The sequence below is a fragment of the Mesoplodon mirus genome (assembly GCF_964341445.2).
Source record: "Mesoplodon mirus genome assembly, chromosome: 6".
NCBI classification, from domain to species: domain Eukaryota; kingdom Metazoa; phylum Chordata; class Mammalia; order Artiodactyla; family Ziphiidae; genus Mesoplodon; species Mesoplodon mirus.
In genome coordinates, this window is record NC_138982.1 from 34,312,214 (window position 1) to 34,326,255 (window position 14,042).

The 14,042-nt window shown below is 36.6% G+C and overlaps 1 protein-coding gene across 5 annotated transcripts in view; it reads right to left on the reverse strand.

Moving 5' to 3' along the window:
* LRCH3 (leucine rich repeats and calponin homology domain containing 3) overlaps nt 1–14,042 on the reverse strand; it is a 127,109-nt gene that overhangs the window by 80,064 nt on the left and 33,003 nt on the right. For all 5 annotated transcript variants that reach the window (XM_082626051.1, XM_082626050.1, XM_082626048.1 and 2 more), the window contains exon 2: nt 1,251–1,395. In XM_082626051.1, the coding sequence (XP_082482177.1) occupies nt 1,251–1,395 (145 nt within the window). The remainder of the gene's footprint in view (nt 1–1,250; nt 1,396–14,042) is intronic.

The following is a 14,042-nucleotide window of genomic DNA, read 5'->3' on the forward strand; positions in this document are numbered from 1 at the left end:
ATAGGGTACATAACTAACATCCTCTCCTCTTCCTTCCAAAGAGTTATATACAAAGTGTTTGTAATTTACTTCCCTCATCATTACATTATTATAACCAAATGTACATAAACGACCCAAATATAATTCTATGGGAAATAAGGGACAGATTGTGATTTCAAATATATCATATTAACTGAAGGATAGGTAAGGAATTTTTATTTATACAAAAATATACAAATCAGAACTGAAAGTAAAAAACACATCTATCATTAGGATAAAAATAAGTTAAAATTTTACTTATGTAGATTTAACATCTTAATCCTTAGTAACAATTGCCCCCCCTTTTCAAGATCTTTGATGATTTTACTAACACAGATCATAAGCCTTTAAAACTTTTAAAATCTAATAATTAGACATTCACATACAAAACTGTCTACTAGTGCTACTTTGATCATGGGAAAAAACTGAGAGAATAAATATCCAAGAGGGAAAATGAGTTTTAGAAATATATAAACTGTACGTTAAAATGACTACATATAAGAATATTTCCAAAGGATATTTAATGAGAAGGGGAAAAACTCATTTAAAAATTTGACTAAAAGCCTACAAAAAAGTAAAAGTTCACCTATAATTATATAACTCAGACACATTTTGATGAATTTCCTTTACTTTTCTACATTTGTTTATCTTTTCCAGTCAACATTTATAACTTTTATAATGAAATAAAATAACAAAAGAATTCTTGTAAGATGTGAAAAAATGGAGTAGGTGAGTTGAATAAATGCATTTATATATTCAGAACTTAGTACACAAAAATACGTAATCACAAAAACCGAACAAAGTAATTTCAGATGTACTATTCTCATTTGATGAAGCTTATTTGAAAATGTAATTGGAAAACCACTGCTACAAGACTGCTCCAAGTCTATTAGGCTAATGGCTCTTAGAGTTTGTTAATTATTACAAAGACAAAGGGAGAAACTAGAGGGATATAGAAAATACTGCTAATTTAGTCTAAGAACATGTCGAGATATTGCTGATATAAACAGACAATGTAAAATTTTTAAAAATTATTATTTTTATTTTTTGGCCGCGTGGCATGTGGGATCTTAGTTTCCCAACCAGGGATCGAACCCGTGCCCTCTGCAGTGGAAGCACGGAGTCCTAACCACTGGACCGCCAGGGAATTCCCCAGATAATGTAAATTTTAGTGAAAGGGAAGAGGAAAATTGAAAAGATCACACAAAATTAAAAAAAAAAAAAATCCTTACCTAATATTTAAGAATGTTAGAGCTTGCAAGTTTAGAATTGCCTCTGGTATATACCGAATACAATTTTGGTATAAATTGAGATTCTCAAGAGAAACGAAGTGACATGCTTCTATGGGAATTTCTGAGAGGCGATTTCGTGACAGATCTGAAAGAAAAAATAAATTAAGTTTAAAATCAATCCTTGGAATTTATTTTACTGAAATTTTAAATAAAAAAGCAGGTTTCATAATTGTTTGAATTTCCTAGAGCTCCTATTGTGGAGACTGGTCCAGATTAAATATTCAAATATTAAATGATTGAATAAACCATTTTAACATATGCCTCTATACCTGTTGCTGGGAAATGCTGATTCCTTTTGAGTCTCTACATATACTAAAAAATAAAACCATTATTTTTTGCAAGTAACATAAATTGCAAGGAATACCAGCTTAAAAATTACATCACAGATCATGCTAAGTACCAAATATCCTAGAAGACAAATGAATCCCTAAAATCCACCTTCCCAAAAGCTCAGACAACATTCTGAGGTTTTCAGAAAAGCGAAGCAAAATGAAACAAACAAAAAATACTGTCCCTTTCTTTACCAGTCAAAAAGTATCACTGTTGGGCTTCCCTGGTGGCGCATTGGTTGAGAGTCTGCCTGCCGATGCAGGGGACACGGGTTCGTGCCCCGGTCCGGGAAGATCCCACATGACGTTGAGCGGCTAGGCCCGTGAGCCATGGCCGCTGAACCTGCAAGTCCGGAGCCTGTGCTCCACAACGGGAGAAGCCACAACAGTGAGAGGCCCGCGTATCGCAAAAAAAAAAAAAAAAAAAAAAGTATCACTGTCATGTCAAAAGGACTCAGGAACCATCTTTGCTCCCACCGGCCAAACATGAGATAATCAGAGCTTCAATAAAGATAATAATTGCAGCGAAAAAAAAAAATAATTGCAGCGAATTGAAATCTATCACATATTACTGAATTTATCCTCCCCAAAAGATGATAAAGAACCAATTCATTACCTTGTAAGGTGATAAAGGGGTGGGGGGCGGAAAGCAAACATTTACCTTGCCTTCCCTATGTAAACTGTATCACTGAGTAACCAAATAGATAAAGGGAAGCATCTTTATATAAGTGTTCTAGCTATAAATGAAAAATGATAGAATATAGCATTTTGCAACTCTCAATGAATTAATGGATCCAGAATTGAGTATTAATGGCTGTTATTTTTACAAAAAGATAATCAGAAAGTATATGCCCTCCATTTGAACAGAACCTCATTTATGGTCTTACCAAAGGGACAGAACCTGAGTCAAATCAAGCTTTTCCATCAGCTGCAAACTTTCAGAAAATGAAGAGGACAAAGTAGTATGCTGAAATACAGTCACTCTATCATTAACCATTTAGATTTAATTAAATACACTGTGAGATTCATTTGCTCACTACTGTTCTCTCTCTTCTTCTGCCCCTTAAATTCTCTGTTGATAATTATTTGGTGAGAATCCTTTAACCTTCCCTAGATGGGGGATCTGAATTCCTGCACATCTGCAAGTACCTTGCTTTCACCATAACAAATGAATGATATTTCAGCTAGGTATACACAATTCTTTTCTTGGTAATCTGTAGATGTTACTTTACTACCTTCTAGTTTCCAGTGTCACACTGAGTAGTCCAGCACATATCTGATTATTTTTCTTTTGTAAGCAGCTTGTTCTTTGTCTCCCTCCATCCAGAACTCAGTTGGTTCTTTCAATCCTTCTTTAAACCAGAGAAATTCTCCTCTATTATACCCTTAGTTGTTGCATCTCCTCCATTTGCTCCTTCTCCTTCTTTATATTTTTTTTGTTTTGATATACTCTTCCACTTAATGTTCCAAACCATGAATCTGAGTCTCAACAGTAATCATTCTCTCCCTAAATTAATATATAGAGAAGTTTTTCCCCTCACTTTTTAATTATTTCATGCTATGATTAGAAGCATGCGTCACCCTGTTTCTCTTGAGAATCTCAGGATAATTTAGTTTTGGTTTTTTAAAATTGAAGTATAGTTGATTTACAATGTTGTGTTAGTTTCTGGTGAATAGAAAAGTGATTCATAAAACTTGATATATATATACTTTTTCAGATTCTTTTCCATTAGAGTCTGTTACAGGATATTGAATATAGTTCCCTGTGCTATATAGTAAGACCTTGCTGATAGATATATAGTAGTTCGTATCTGCTAATCTCAAACTCCTAATTTATCCCTTCCCTCTCCTTTCTCCTTTGATAACCATAAGTTTGTTTTCTACATCTGAGTCTGTTTCTGTTTTGTAAGTAAGTTCATTGTATCACTTTTTAGATTCCACATATAAGTGATATCATGTAATATTTGTCTTTCTCTGTCTTCACTTAGTATGATAATCTCTAGGTCCATCCATGTGGCTGCATTATTTCATTCTTCTTTACGGCCGAGTAATATTCCACTGTGTGTGTGTATGTGTGTGTGTGTACACACACGCACACACACATACATACACACACACATCTTTATCCATTCATCTGTCAATAGACATTTATGTTGCTTCCATGTCTTGGCTATTATAAATAGTGTTGCTATGCACACTGGAGTGCATGCATGTATCTTTTCAAATTAGAGTTTTCTCCAGATATATGCCCAGGAGTGGGATTACTGGAACATTCTGTTTTGTTTTACTTGTTAAACTTGTCATCTATCTCTTCGAATAGTTCTATTTCATTGAAGTCACTTCTTCTAGATGTAATCCTTGTTCATCCTCTCTGGCTGCTGGAGTTCCTTTAAATGAATTATCTTCCTTTGCCAATTCATGGCTTGCCTCATCTTTGGAGCTCAGATCAAGCTGCTAGAGTACCGTGAATGGCATTCAACATCAAAATAGTGGAAGCAAGCTCCATGATGCACTGGAACTAAGCTTCCCCTCTGGGGCACAGTTCTTCCTGAGAACTCAGAAGTTTTGTTAACTGCCATAGGTTTTTGCCTCTTATTTTCATTTGGATCCCAGTATATCCCCCAGACTCACATATTCCCTACAGGTCCCACCAGCCTGTGAGCCTCCGAGTTGCTTCACTCTGAAGTAGTAGTTAGTAACTGAAGTTGGGAAAGACCACCATCTTACCAAAATGCCTCCCCATATTGTATTCATTAGGAAAAAGTTAAAGCCCAGGTAACAGAGGGCATCAAATATTTACAAATAAAAATTTCCTACAGGGCTTCCCTGGTGGCACAGTGGTTGAGAATCTGCCTGCCAATGCAGGGGACACGGGTTCGAGCCCTGGTCTGGGAAGATCCCACATGCCACGGAGCAACTGGGCCCGTGAGCCACAATTACTGAGCCTGCGCGTCTGGAGCCTGTGCTCCACAACAAGAGAGGCCGCGATAGTGAGAGGCCCGCGCACCGCGATGAAGAGTGGCCCCCGCTTGCCACAACTAGAGAAAACCCTCGCACAGAAACGAAGACCCAACACAGCCATAAGTAAGTAAATAAATAAATTTAAATCATATGGGCTTCTAAGAAGACCTCTGCTTAAAAAAAAAAAGATGCAGCTGTAAACTGTCACCCACGCTTGCTGCCCTCCCTTAAAAAAATTTCCTACAGAATCACATGGTAAATAACTTATTTAATACAAAATACAACAAAAATTATTTTATAAATTCCTATTTAAATTTTGTTAGTATGATTTTAAAAATTGAAGACATGAAAGAAATTAATTTCAATTACAAACTGCTCCTTAGGGACTTCCCTGGTGGTGCAGTGGTTAAGAATCTGCCTGCCAATTCAGGGGACACGAGTTTGATCTCTGGTCTGGGAAGATCCCACATGCTGAGGAGCAACTAAGCCTGTGTGCCACAACTACTGAGCCTGTGCACCACAACTACTGAGCCTGTGAACCACAACTACTGAGCCTGTGTGCCACAACTACTGAAGCCCGGGCGCCTAGAGCCCATGCTCCACAACAAGAGAAGCCAACGTAATGAGAAGCCTACGCAACGCAATGAAGAGTAGCCCCCACTCGCCGCAACTAGAGAAAGCCCACACACAGCAACGAACATCCAATGAGGCCAAAAATAAATAATAAAATAAAATAAAAAAATTTATTTTAAAAAAAGTGTCAGCAGAACTTCATTCTTTCTGGAGCTTCTAGGAGAAAATCTGTCTTTTTTTTTTTTTTTGGCAGTACGCAGGCCTCTCACTGTTGTGGCCTCTCCCGTTGCGGAGCACAGGCTCCGGACGCGCAGGCTCAGCGGCCATGGCTCACGGGCCTAGCCGCCCTGCGGCATGTGGGATCTTCCAGGACCGGGGCACAAACCCGTGTCCCCTGCATCGGCAGGCGGACTCTCATCCACTGCGCCACCAGGGAAGCCCCTGTCTTCTTTTTCCCAGCTTCTAGAGTCTGTCCACATTCTTTGGCTCATAGCCCCATTCCTCCATCTTCAAGTCCGCAATATCAGGTGGAGTCCTTCTGATGCTGCCATGTCTGTGGGTCTCCCTCTTCTGCCTCTTTCTTCCACTTTTAAGGATCCTGTGATTTGCCCACCTCCCCCTGCTCCCAAATAATCAACGATAATCTTCCTATTTGAAGAACACCTGATGAGCAACCTTAATTCCCCTTTGCCATGTAGTGTAACATATTCATAGGTTATAGGGATTAGGATGAAGACTAATCCCTACAGCCCTACGTCCTAATGTGAGGGGGGCATAATTCTGCCTAGCACACCTCTCAACTTTCTAAAAGTAGGAGCATACTTTATGTGTTTTCTTTTGTGACCTTCTCTCAACATTTGAGATTCATTCATGTAGTTGCATACTGCAGTAGTTCCTTCATTTTCATTGTCTTCATACTATTCTATATGAACGTGCTACAATTTATTTACTCATTCTACTACTGATGAACATTTCAATTACACACTGAACTAGGAGAGAAAATGCTGTGTAATAAGATTTATGTATCATCAACTTCAAAAGAGCATGCCAAACTGTTTTCCAAAGAGGTTGTACCAATTTACACATTTACCAGCAATGTACAAAGAGTTCTTGTGGCTTCATATCCTTGCTAATACTTGTTATTGAGATGTTTTAATGTTTATTATGTTCTAAAGATTTTTATACAGTGGCATTTCATTGTGATTTTAATTTTCATTTCCCTGATTATTAATGAGGTACAACAGCGTTTCATATGTTTATTGGCCATCTAGATTTCCCTTTTTGTAAAGTACCAGCTCAAGACTTTTGGTTTGTTGGACATCTTTATAAATTCTGAATATGAGACTGTTATCAGTTATATGTGTTGCAAATATATTCTCCCACTCTGTAGTTTGAAGTTTCACAGTCTTTGTGGTGTCTTCTGATGAAAGTCTTTAACTTTAATAGAGTAAAATGTTTCATTAATCCTTTCCTTTATGGTTAGTGGTATTTGCAGTTTTAAAAGAAATCCTTCCTTACTCCAAGGTCACAAAGATATTCTTTTCTAAAGGTTTTAGAGTCTGACATTTAATCTACCAGGAATTTATTTTCTAGTATGATATGAGGTAGGAGGCCAATTTCATGTTTTCCTACAGGGATACCCATTTATCCCAGTGACAGTTATTGAAAAGACCATCACCTCCCCCCAGAACTATTTCCCTATAACACCTGTCATATATCAGGTGCCTACATTTCTATGGGCCTGTTTGGGGGCTTCTCTAATCTGTTCCATTGTACTACTTATATATTCTTATGTCAATATTACACAATCTTAATTACTATAGCTTACAATGATTCCTGAAATCTAGTAGAGTGATGTACTCCTACATCACTTCTAGTAGGAGAGGTATTCCTTCCTCTTTGTAGTTCTTCAAGTGTGTCTTGGCTTTCTAGGTCCTTTGCATTTCCTTGTAAGTTTTAGAATGAGCCTGTTATATCTCATAAAAACACTTGTTCGAACTTTTACTGAGGTTGCACTGAATCAAACATCAATTTGGGAAAAAAATGACATCTTTACTTGATTTATTCTCAGGTCTTTATTATTTTATAAATGATATATATTTTTCAAGTTTTATTTTCTAACCATTAGTTACTCATAGAAATAAAATTGATTTCAATATATTGATTTTGTACCTGGCAACTTTGATAAAACTTTTTATTAATCTATAAAATTTATCTGTAGATTCATTTGGATAGCTCCAAATCCACAATTACCTAGTTATGTGAATAATGAAAGCTTGTTTCTTCCTTTCTGAAATGTACGTACGTATCTACCTACCTACCTACCTACCTACGTACCTACGTACCTACCTATCTATCTATCTACCATCTAATTCCCTTACAGTGCTGGCTAGGACCTCTAGTATAATGTGGAATAAAAGCAGTAATTGAAGGTATTCTTGTCTTGTTCCTAATTTCAAAGGTTTTCTGTAGATATTCTTTATCAGATTAAGGAAATTCCTTTCTATTCCTAGTTTGCTATGAGTTTTTTATCAGTAACAAATGTCATATTTATCAATCTTTTTCTCCATCTATTGAGATGATCATAGGATTTTAATCTTTTACTACATTAATATTGAATTAATTTTACTCTTTATTCCACTATTCTTTATTCCATTAGTGTAGAACTGATTTTTTTCCTTATTAAAACTTTATTTTATCAGTATGATATTAAATTTACTTTCTAATATTAAATCTTGTATTCCTGGGATAAAATTAATTTAGTCATGATGTATTATCCTTTACATTAGCTAGACTGAGTTCGTTAACATTTGGTTCAAGATATTTGCATATATGATCATGAATGAGTTTGGACCATTTTCTTTTCTCATACTAACTTTGAGGGTTTAATATCAAGGTTGTATTAGTCTCACAAAATTTAGTTTGTGGGTATTCCCTCTTTTTCTATTGACCGAAAGGATTTATACAGCTTTCAAATTATTTCATTTTAAAAGCTTCTTAGAATTCACTGGTGAAGCCGCCTGGGCCCTACGTTTTCCCTGAAGGAAGATTTTTCACTATTGACTGAATTTCTTTAATATTAATAAGACTATTAAAGTTTTATATATATCTTCTTGAACCAGTTTTCGGTTATTACAGTCTAGGAGTTTGCTATTTTCATCAGAATTTTCCATTTTATTAGCATAAAGTTGTTCATAATATCCTCTTTTTTTAATGTTTACAGCATCTGTGCGGATGGCTCTATTTTCATTTCTGACTTCGGTTTTTGTACTTTATTTCTTTCTTGAGCAATCTCATCAGAGATTTGAAAATATCATTAGTGTTTTCAAAGTATCCATTCTGGCTTTGTTAACCCTATTCATTGTACAGTTTTTATTTTGTTAATTTCTGTTCTTACCCTTATGATTTTCCTTTTATTGGGGGAGAGGGGTTGTGCTATTCTTTTTCTAATTTATAGAGATGGAGGCTTAGCTCAATAATTTTTAGACTTATTTCTTTCCAAATATATGCACTTAAAGCTTTTATAAAATTCCCTCTAAGTGCTGCCTTAGCTATATCTCATGAGTCTTTATATATACATTTTTTAAATTAGAATATTCAATTAGAAAATATTTCCTAATTTCCATTATGATTTCATCTCATTCTGTTAGAAATGAATTCCTTAATTTCCAAACCTATAATGATATTCTAATTATCTTTTTTGTTAATGATTTCTAACAACTGTATATGGTAAAAGAACATGCTTTATGTGATTTCAATCCTCTCGTTTGTTTAGATTTTCTTTACGGTCCAGCACATGGTCCATTTTTATACATATTCTATGTGAGTCTGACAAGAATATTTATTCTACATTGGCATAATGTTCTAGTTATGTCTACTAGGTCACATTTGTTTAACTGCATTGTTCAAGGCTCGTCCTTACTGATTTTTTTTTTGGTCAGTTTTTTCTATCAACTGCTGAGAGAGAGGGGTATATTAGTCTTTCATTTTTATTGCTATTTGTCTATTTCTCTCTTTAATTCTTTAACCCTTTCTTTATGTATCTTGGACTTTTGTTATTAGGTACCTACAAAATTTTAACTTATTATTATTATTATCAATTTTTTTTTGGCCATGCCGTGTGGCATGTGGGATCTTAGTTCCCCAACCAGGGATCAAATCTGTGCCCCCTGCAGTGGAAGCATGGAGTCTTAACCACTGGACCACCAGGGAAGTCCCCAAAATTTTAAATTATTACCTTCCTGATAAATCAAACTTTTTATAATTCTTAAGTTACTTCTTCCATTCCTAGTACTGTAATTTGCTTTGAAATCTCTTCTTTTGGTTGGTTTGGTGGACTTACTTTAATGTGACTCCCATGATCCCTATTTACACCCTTGTATAATACTCCCTCCTCCACTTGAGTGTAGGTGGGACTTCAAAAGTAACTAACTTGCTCCTAACCAATAGAATACTGCAAAGATAATGTGATGTCTTTCCCGTGGTTATGACTGTCTATCTGATCTGTCCTATCTCTGTTGCCAAATTTGAAGAAATAAGCTGCTGTGAATTCTGCAGTTGCAGGAAATAAATTCTGCCAACAACCTGAGGGAGATTGGAAGCAGATCCTTCCCCCGTCACACCTTGAGATGAGAACTCAGGCCTGATCAACACCTTGACTGAAGCCTTGCAGCAGACCAGTCTAAACTGTGCCTAGACTCCTGATCCAAAGAAACCATGAAGTTCCTTAAGCTGCTAAGTTTGTGTAACTTGTTATACAGCATAGAAAACTAACACAGTCAATATTTCTACAGAGTACCTTTTCCTATTCTTTAATTTCGACCTTTCTGGATCATTACACTTTGAATGTGTTTCTTATAAACAGCACATAGGTAGATTTTGCTTTCTTTTTATTGTCTGACAATCTTAATCTTTTAACTGAAGCACTCTATATTTAACATAATTACCCAATATATTTGGACTTTTTAAAAGGTCATGTTATTTATGACAAATGTAGTTCACTGCCCTTTGAATATCTATGCTCTTTCCTTCCTTCTTACTATCAGAATCTCAATTGTGTTGAAAACAGCAAAGGGCTCAGCTAGACCACTGACCGATATTTCCAATTTTATTAATCATTAAAGTTCAAACAAAGGAAATAAAGACTGATATAAAATTTAACCATATTTGTCCTGGTAACTAAATTGATGTAGGAAATTCTCATTTATAGCCAGTGTCCTGAGTTTGTATGTAAACTGAATGCTTTGAAACTTTTCCAAAGTTTTTGTTTTTCCATAGAGGGAAAAAAGACTTCTTAGCTGTTGAGGGCTGACTTCACACACAATGCCAGTGCCAATGTTATATATTCGCAAATATATTCCTTTTCCAGTATTTCCTATCTCAGTACATGATGCTTTTGTCTATCCAGTTGCTTAAGTCAGAATTCTGGAAGCATCCTGACACCTTTCTTTTTTTCCCCTAATCAAATCCTATTAACAAACACTGTCAGTTTCTTGGTCCAAATATATCTTGGGCCTCTCCATTTCTCTTCATCTCTTTGTCACTGCCTCTTAGAATTGTTCTAAGAATCAAATCAAACACTGCATGGAAAATTACTTCATATACTGTAAAATGCAAAGAGGCACACACGCATAAAGCCAGCTTCAAAAGGCTGACAGCCATACAGCAAAAACAAATAACACCCATCCCCCTAATTTCAGAGTATTGTACTCTGCAATAAAATATTAGAGTACAATACAATAATTTATGATCTTTGGTCACCAAAAAGAATATTGCTTTCAGTGTACTCTACTTTTAAAAGGGAAAAAGGTAGAAAACATTTATTTAAAGATTTACATTAAAATGTGTTTCCTTATCTTTCAGTGAGGTTAAATAAGCAGAGAGGTTACTGTATCTTTGTGTCACTAGAGTAAACTTGCTTTCACACATACAGATAAGACTAGTTATTGCCACACAAGCCCCCTAAATTTCCATCTCTGTGTCAGTGTAGTCAGTTGTAGGCTGTTTTCCAGATTGCAAGCTCAATTGAGATTTGCCAAGTATTGTAAACAGCCACAAACTGGATAATAAGCAACTATGCAATTAAGCTATTAAGTTACTTCTATGTATCATATCCTGAATGTGGCCTTGGTCTTGCACCAGCCATTATCTTTTCTGCTAATGCTAGTAATATGAGCCAACAACTATACCACTCTGGCATAGCCCTTGGATGTATTATTCAGTTAAGCAAAGCAGAAAAAGCCTATTTTGGCCTGATAAAAATATGAGAAAATTTTTTGCTAAAAAATGTACCATGGAAGTTTCAATTAACTAAAAGAAATATTTCAATGGAAAAAGTTTTAAGACATTTTGTTTGCAATCAAATGCCTGATTATTTTCCTAATTTACAAAAACGTTACCCTCAAAGTTAAACTCATCTCAGATCTACTTTAAGTTTAAAAATAATATGTTAAAGAGAAAAGTCTAAAAAAATAGTAAAAAGAATCTTTAATATTAATGGGGGGTGCACAAGAATGATCACTCTAGATTCATATAGCAAATATTCACTGAGTAGGAACTATGTCTGTTTTGTTCAACTCTGTATAGTTGGCACTTAGTAGCGCCATAGTACATAGCACATAGTAGGTACTCAATAAAATATTTATTTAAAAAAAGGACCAAATAAATGAATGAAACAAAAACTCCGGAATCAGAAATGAGTAAGAATCCTGTCCTCCATCTTACAGAGCTTCATCTATGGTAAGACTAATAACATAATTAATATACTGATAAAGGACCAAATCACAATTTTACCTTTATGATTTTTTTTAAATACTGCATAACCTGGATTGAAAATAATTTATTTCCAAAAAAGTAAGTGTTAGATAAAATGAATCAAATCCAACTCTTGAGGGAAAAACTGTTATATGTATCAAACCACAGATAAGTATTTATAATTAAAAAAAGCTGAGATAGGTTACAACCATAAGAGTGGTTAAGGTATATAAAAAATGACAGTGGGGGGCTTCCCTGGTGGCGCAGTGGTTAGGGATCTGCCTGCCAATGCAGGGGACACGGGTTCGAGTCCTGGTCTGGGAAGATCCCACATGCCGCAAAGCAACTAAGCCCATGCACCACAACTACTGAGCCTGCGAGCCACAACTACTGAGCCTGCGTGCCACAACTACTGAAGCCCGCGTGCCTAGAGCCCATGCTCTGCAACAGGAGGGGCCACCGCAATGAGAAGCCCGTGCACTGCAACAAAGAATAGCCCTCACTCACCACAACTAGAGAAAGCCCGTGCACAGCAACGAAGACCCAACAGACAAAAATCAAATAAATAAATGTATTAAAAACAAAAATGACATTGAAACTTTTTTCCATTTTGAACTACAATATGTTGTTTTTTTTTTTTTTTGTGGTACGTGGGCCTCTCACTGTTGTGGCCTCTCCCGTTGCAGAGCACAGGCTCCGGAAGCGCAGGCTCAGCGGCCATGGCTCATGGGCCCAGCTGCTGCACGGCATGTGGGATCTTCCCGGACCGGGGCACGAACCCGCGTCCCCTGCATCGGCAGGCGGACTCTCAACCACTGCGCCACCAGGGAAGCCCCTACAAAATGTTTTTAATTTATACCTTCCTACTTTAAAAAATAGATGTACATTGATTTATTGACCTGTTTGCTGCATAGACTCATGGATTTTCATTTTATTCAATGTTATAATCCATTATGACCCAGACCTGATTAGGAGATCTCCCCCTTTAAACTAGCTCCTATAGCTTTTTGATATGCCATCTTCATTTTTTTTCCACATTTCCTTATATTCCGTTATTTTTTAAAATTTATTTATTTATTTATTTTTTGGCTGTGTTGGGTCTTTGGTGCTGTGCACGGGCTTTCTCTAGTTGTGGTGAGCAAGGGCTACTCTTCATTGCAGTGCATGGGCTTCTCATTGCAGTGGCTTTTCTTTGTTGCAGAGCATGGGCTCTAGGCATGTGGGCTTCAGTAGTTGTGGCATGTGGGCTCAGCAGTTGTGGCTTACGGGCTCTAGAGCGCAGCCTCAGTAGTTGCGGTACACGGGCTTAGTTGCCCCGTGGCACATGGGATCTTCCCGGACCAGGGCTCGAACCCGTGTCCCCTGCATTGGCAGGTGGATTCTTAACCACTGAGCCACCAGGGAAGTCCCTAGCATTTCCTTATATTCTGACACAGCAAGATGTTCCAGGCTTATCTTGCAACTTCTGTGCCCCAGTTCTAGAATCAGCTATTTTTCACCCTCGTGTAACGGCAACATCTGTGGCATTAGATTTGTGGGGTAGGGGGCAAAAGGGAAAACCACCAATCCCAAGGGAAGTTTCAGAATTAATGACCGTTGGGTTTTTTTTGTAAGCCACTAAGCTTTGTAGTGGTCTGTTATACAGCAATTGAAAAACAAAACAGAAATTGGTACCTGGAAGTGGTGTGTAACAAAAAACTAAAACATCTGGCACTGGCTTAAAATGAGGCAGCAGGCAGTGGCCCTAAGGGGCCTCCCAGTGCCTATTAGTGGAGGCTGGAGGACAGTGGGAAAAAAATGCTACTGAAGGCTGGAAAAAAGGGCACCCTAGTTCTGCTCTGGCAGAACAATTAAAGAAACTATATAACCTGCCATATAATGATAGGTACAGAGGTTATCTAAAGGATTTAAATCGCCATAAATACATGTGGCTATCTGTAGTGAAACATGTTAGTTGAAGAGGTATAGGACAATAAAGATCACTAAGTATTAATCTTAAATCTTGATAAGAAAGGGCATATATATATTTACACACATACATACGTGCATATGTTCCTGTAATTTCCTAATTAAATTTTTCTCCCCTCACTTATTTTTACGTATCATTCAAATGTAT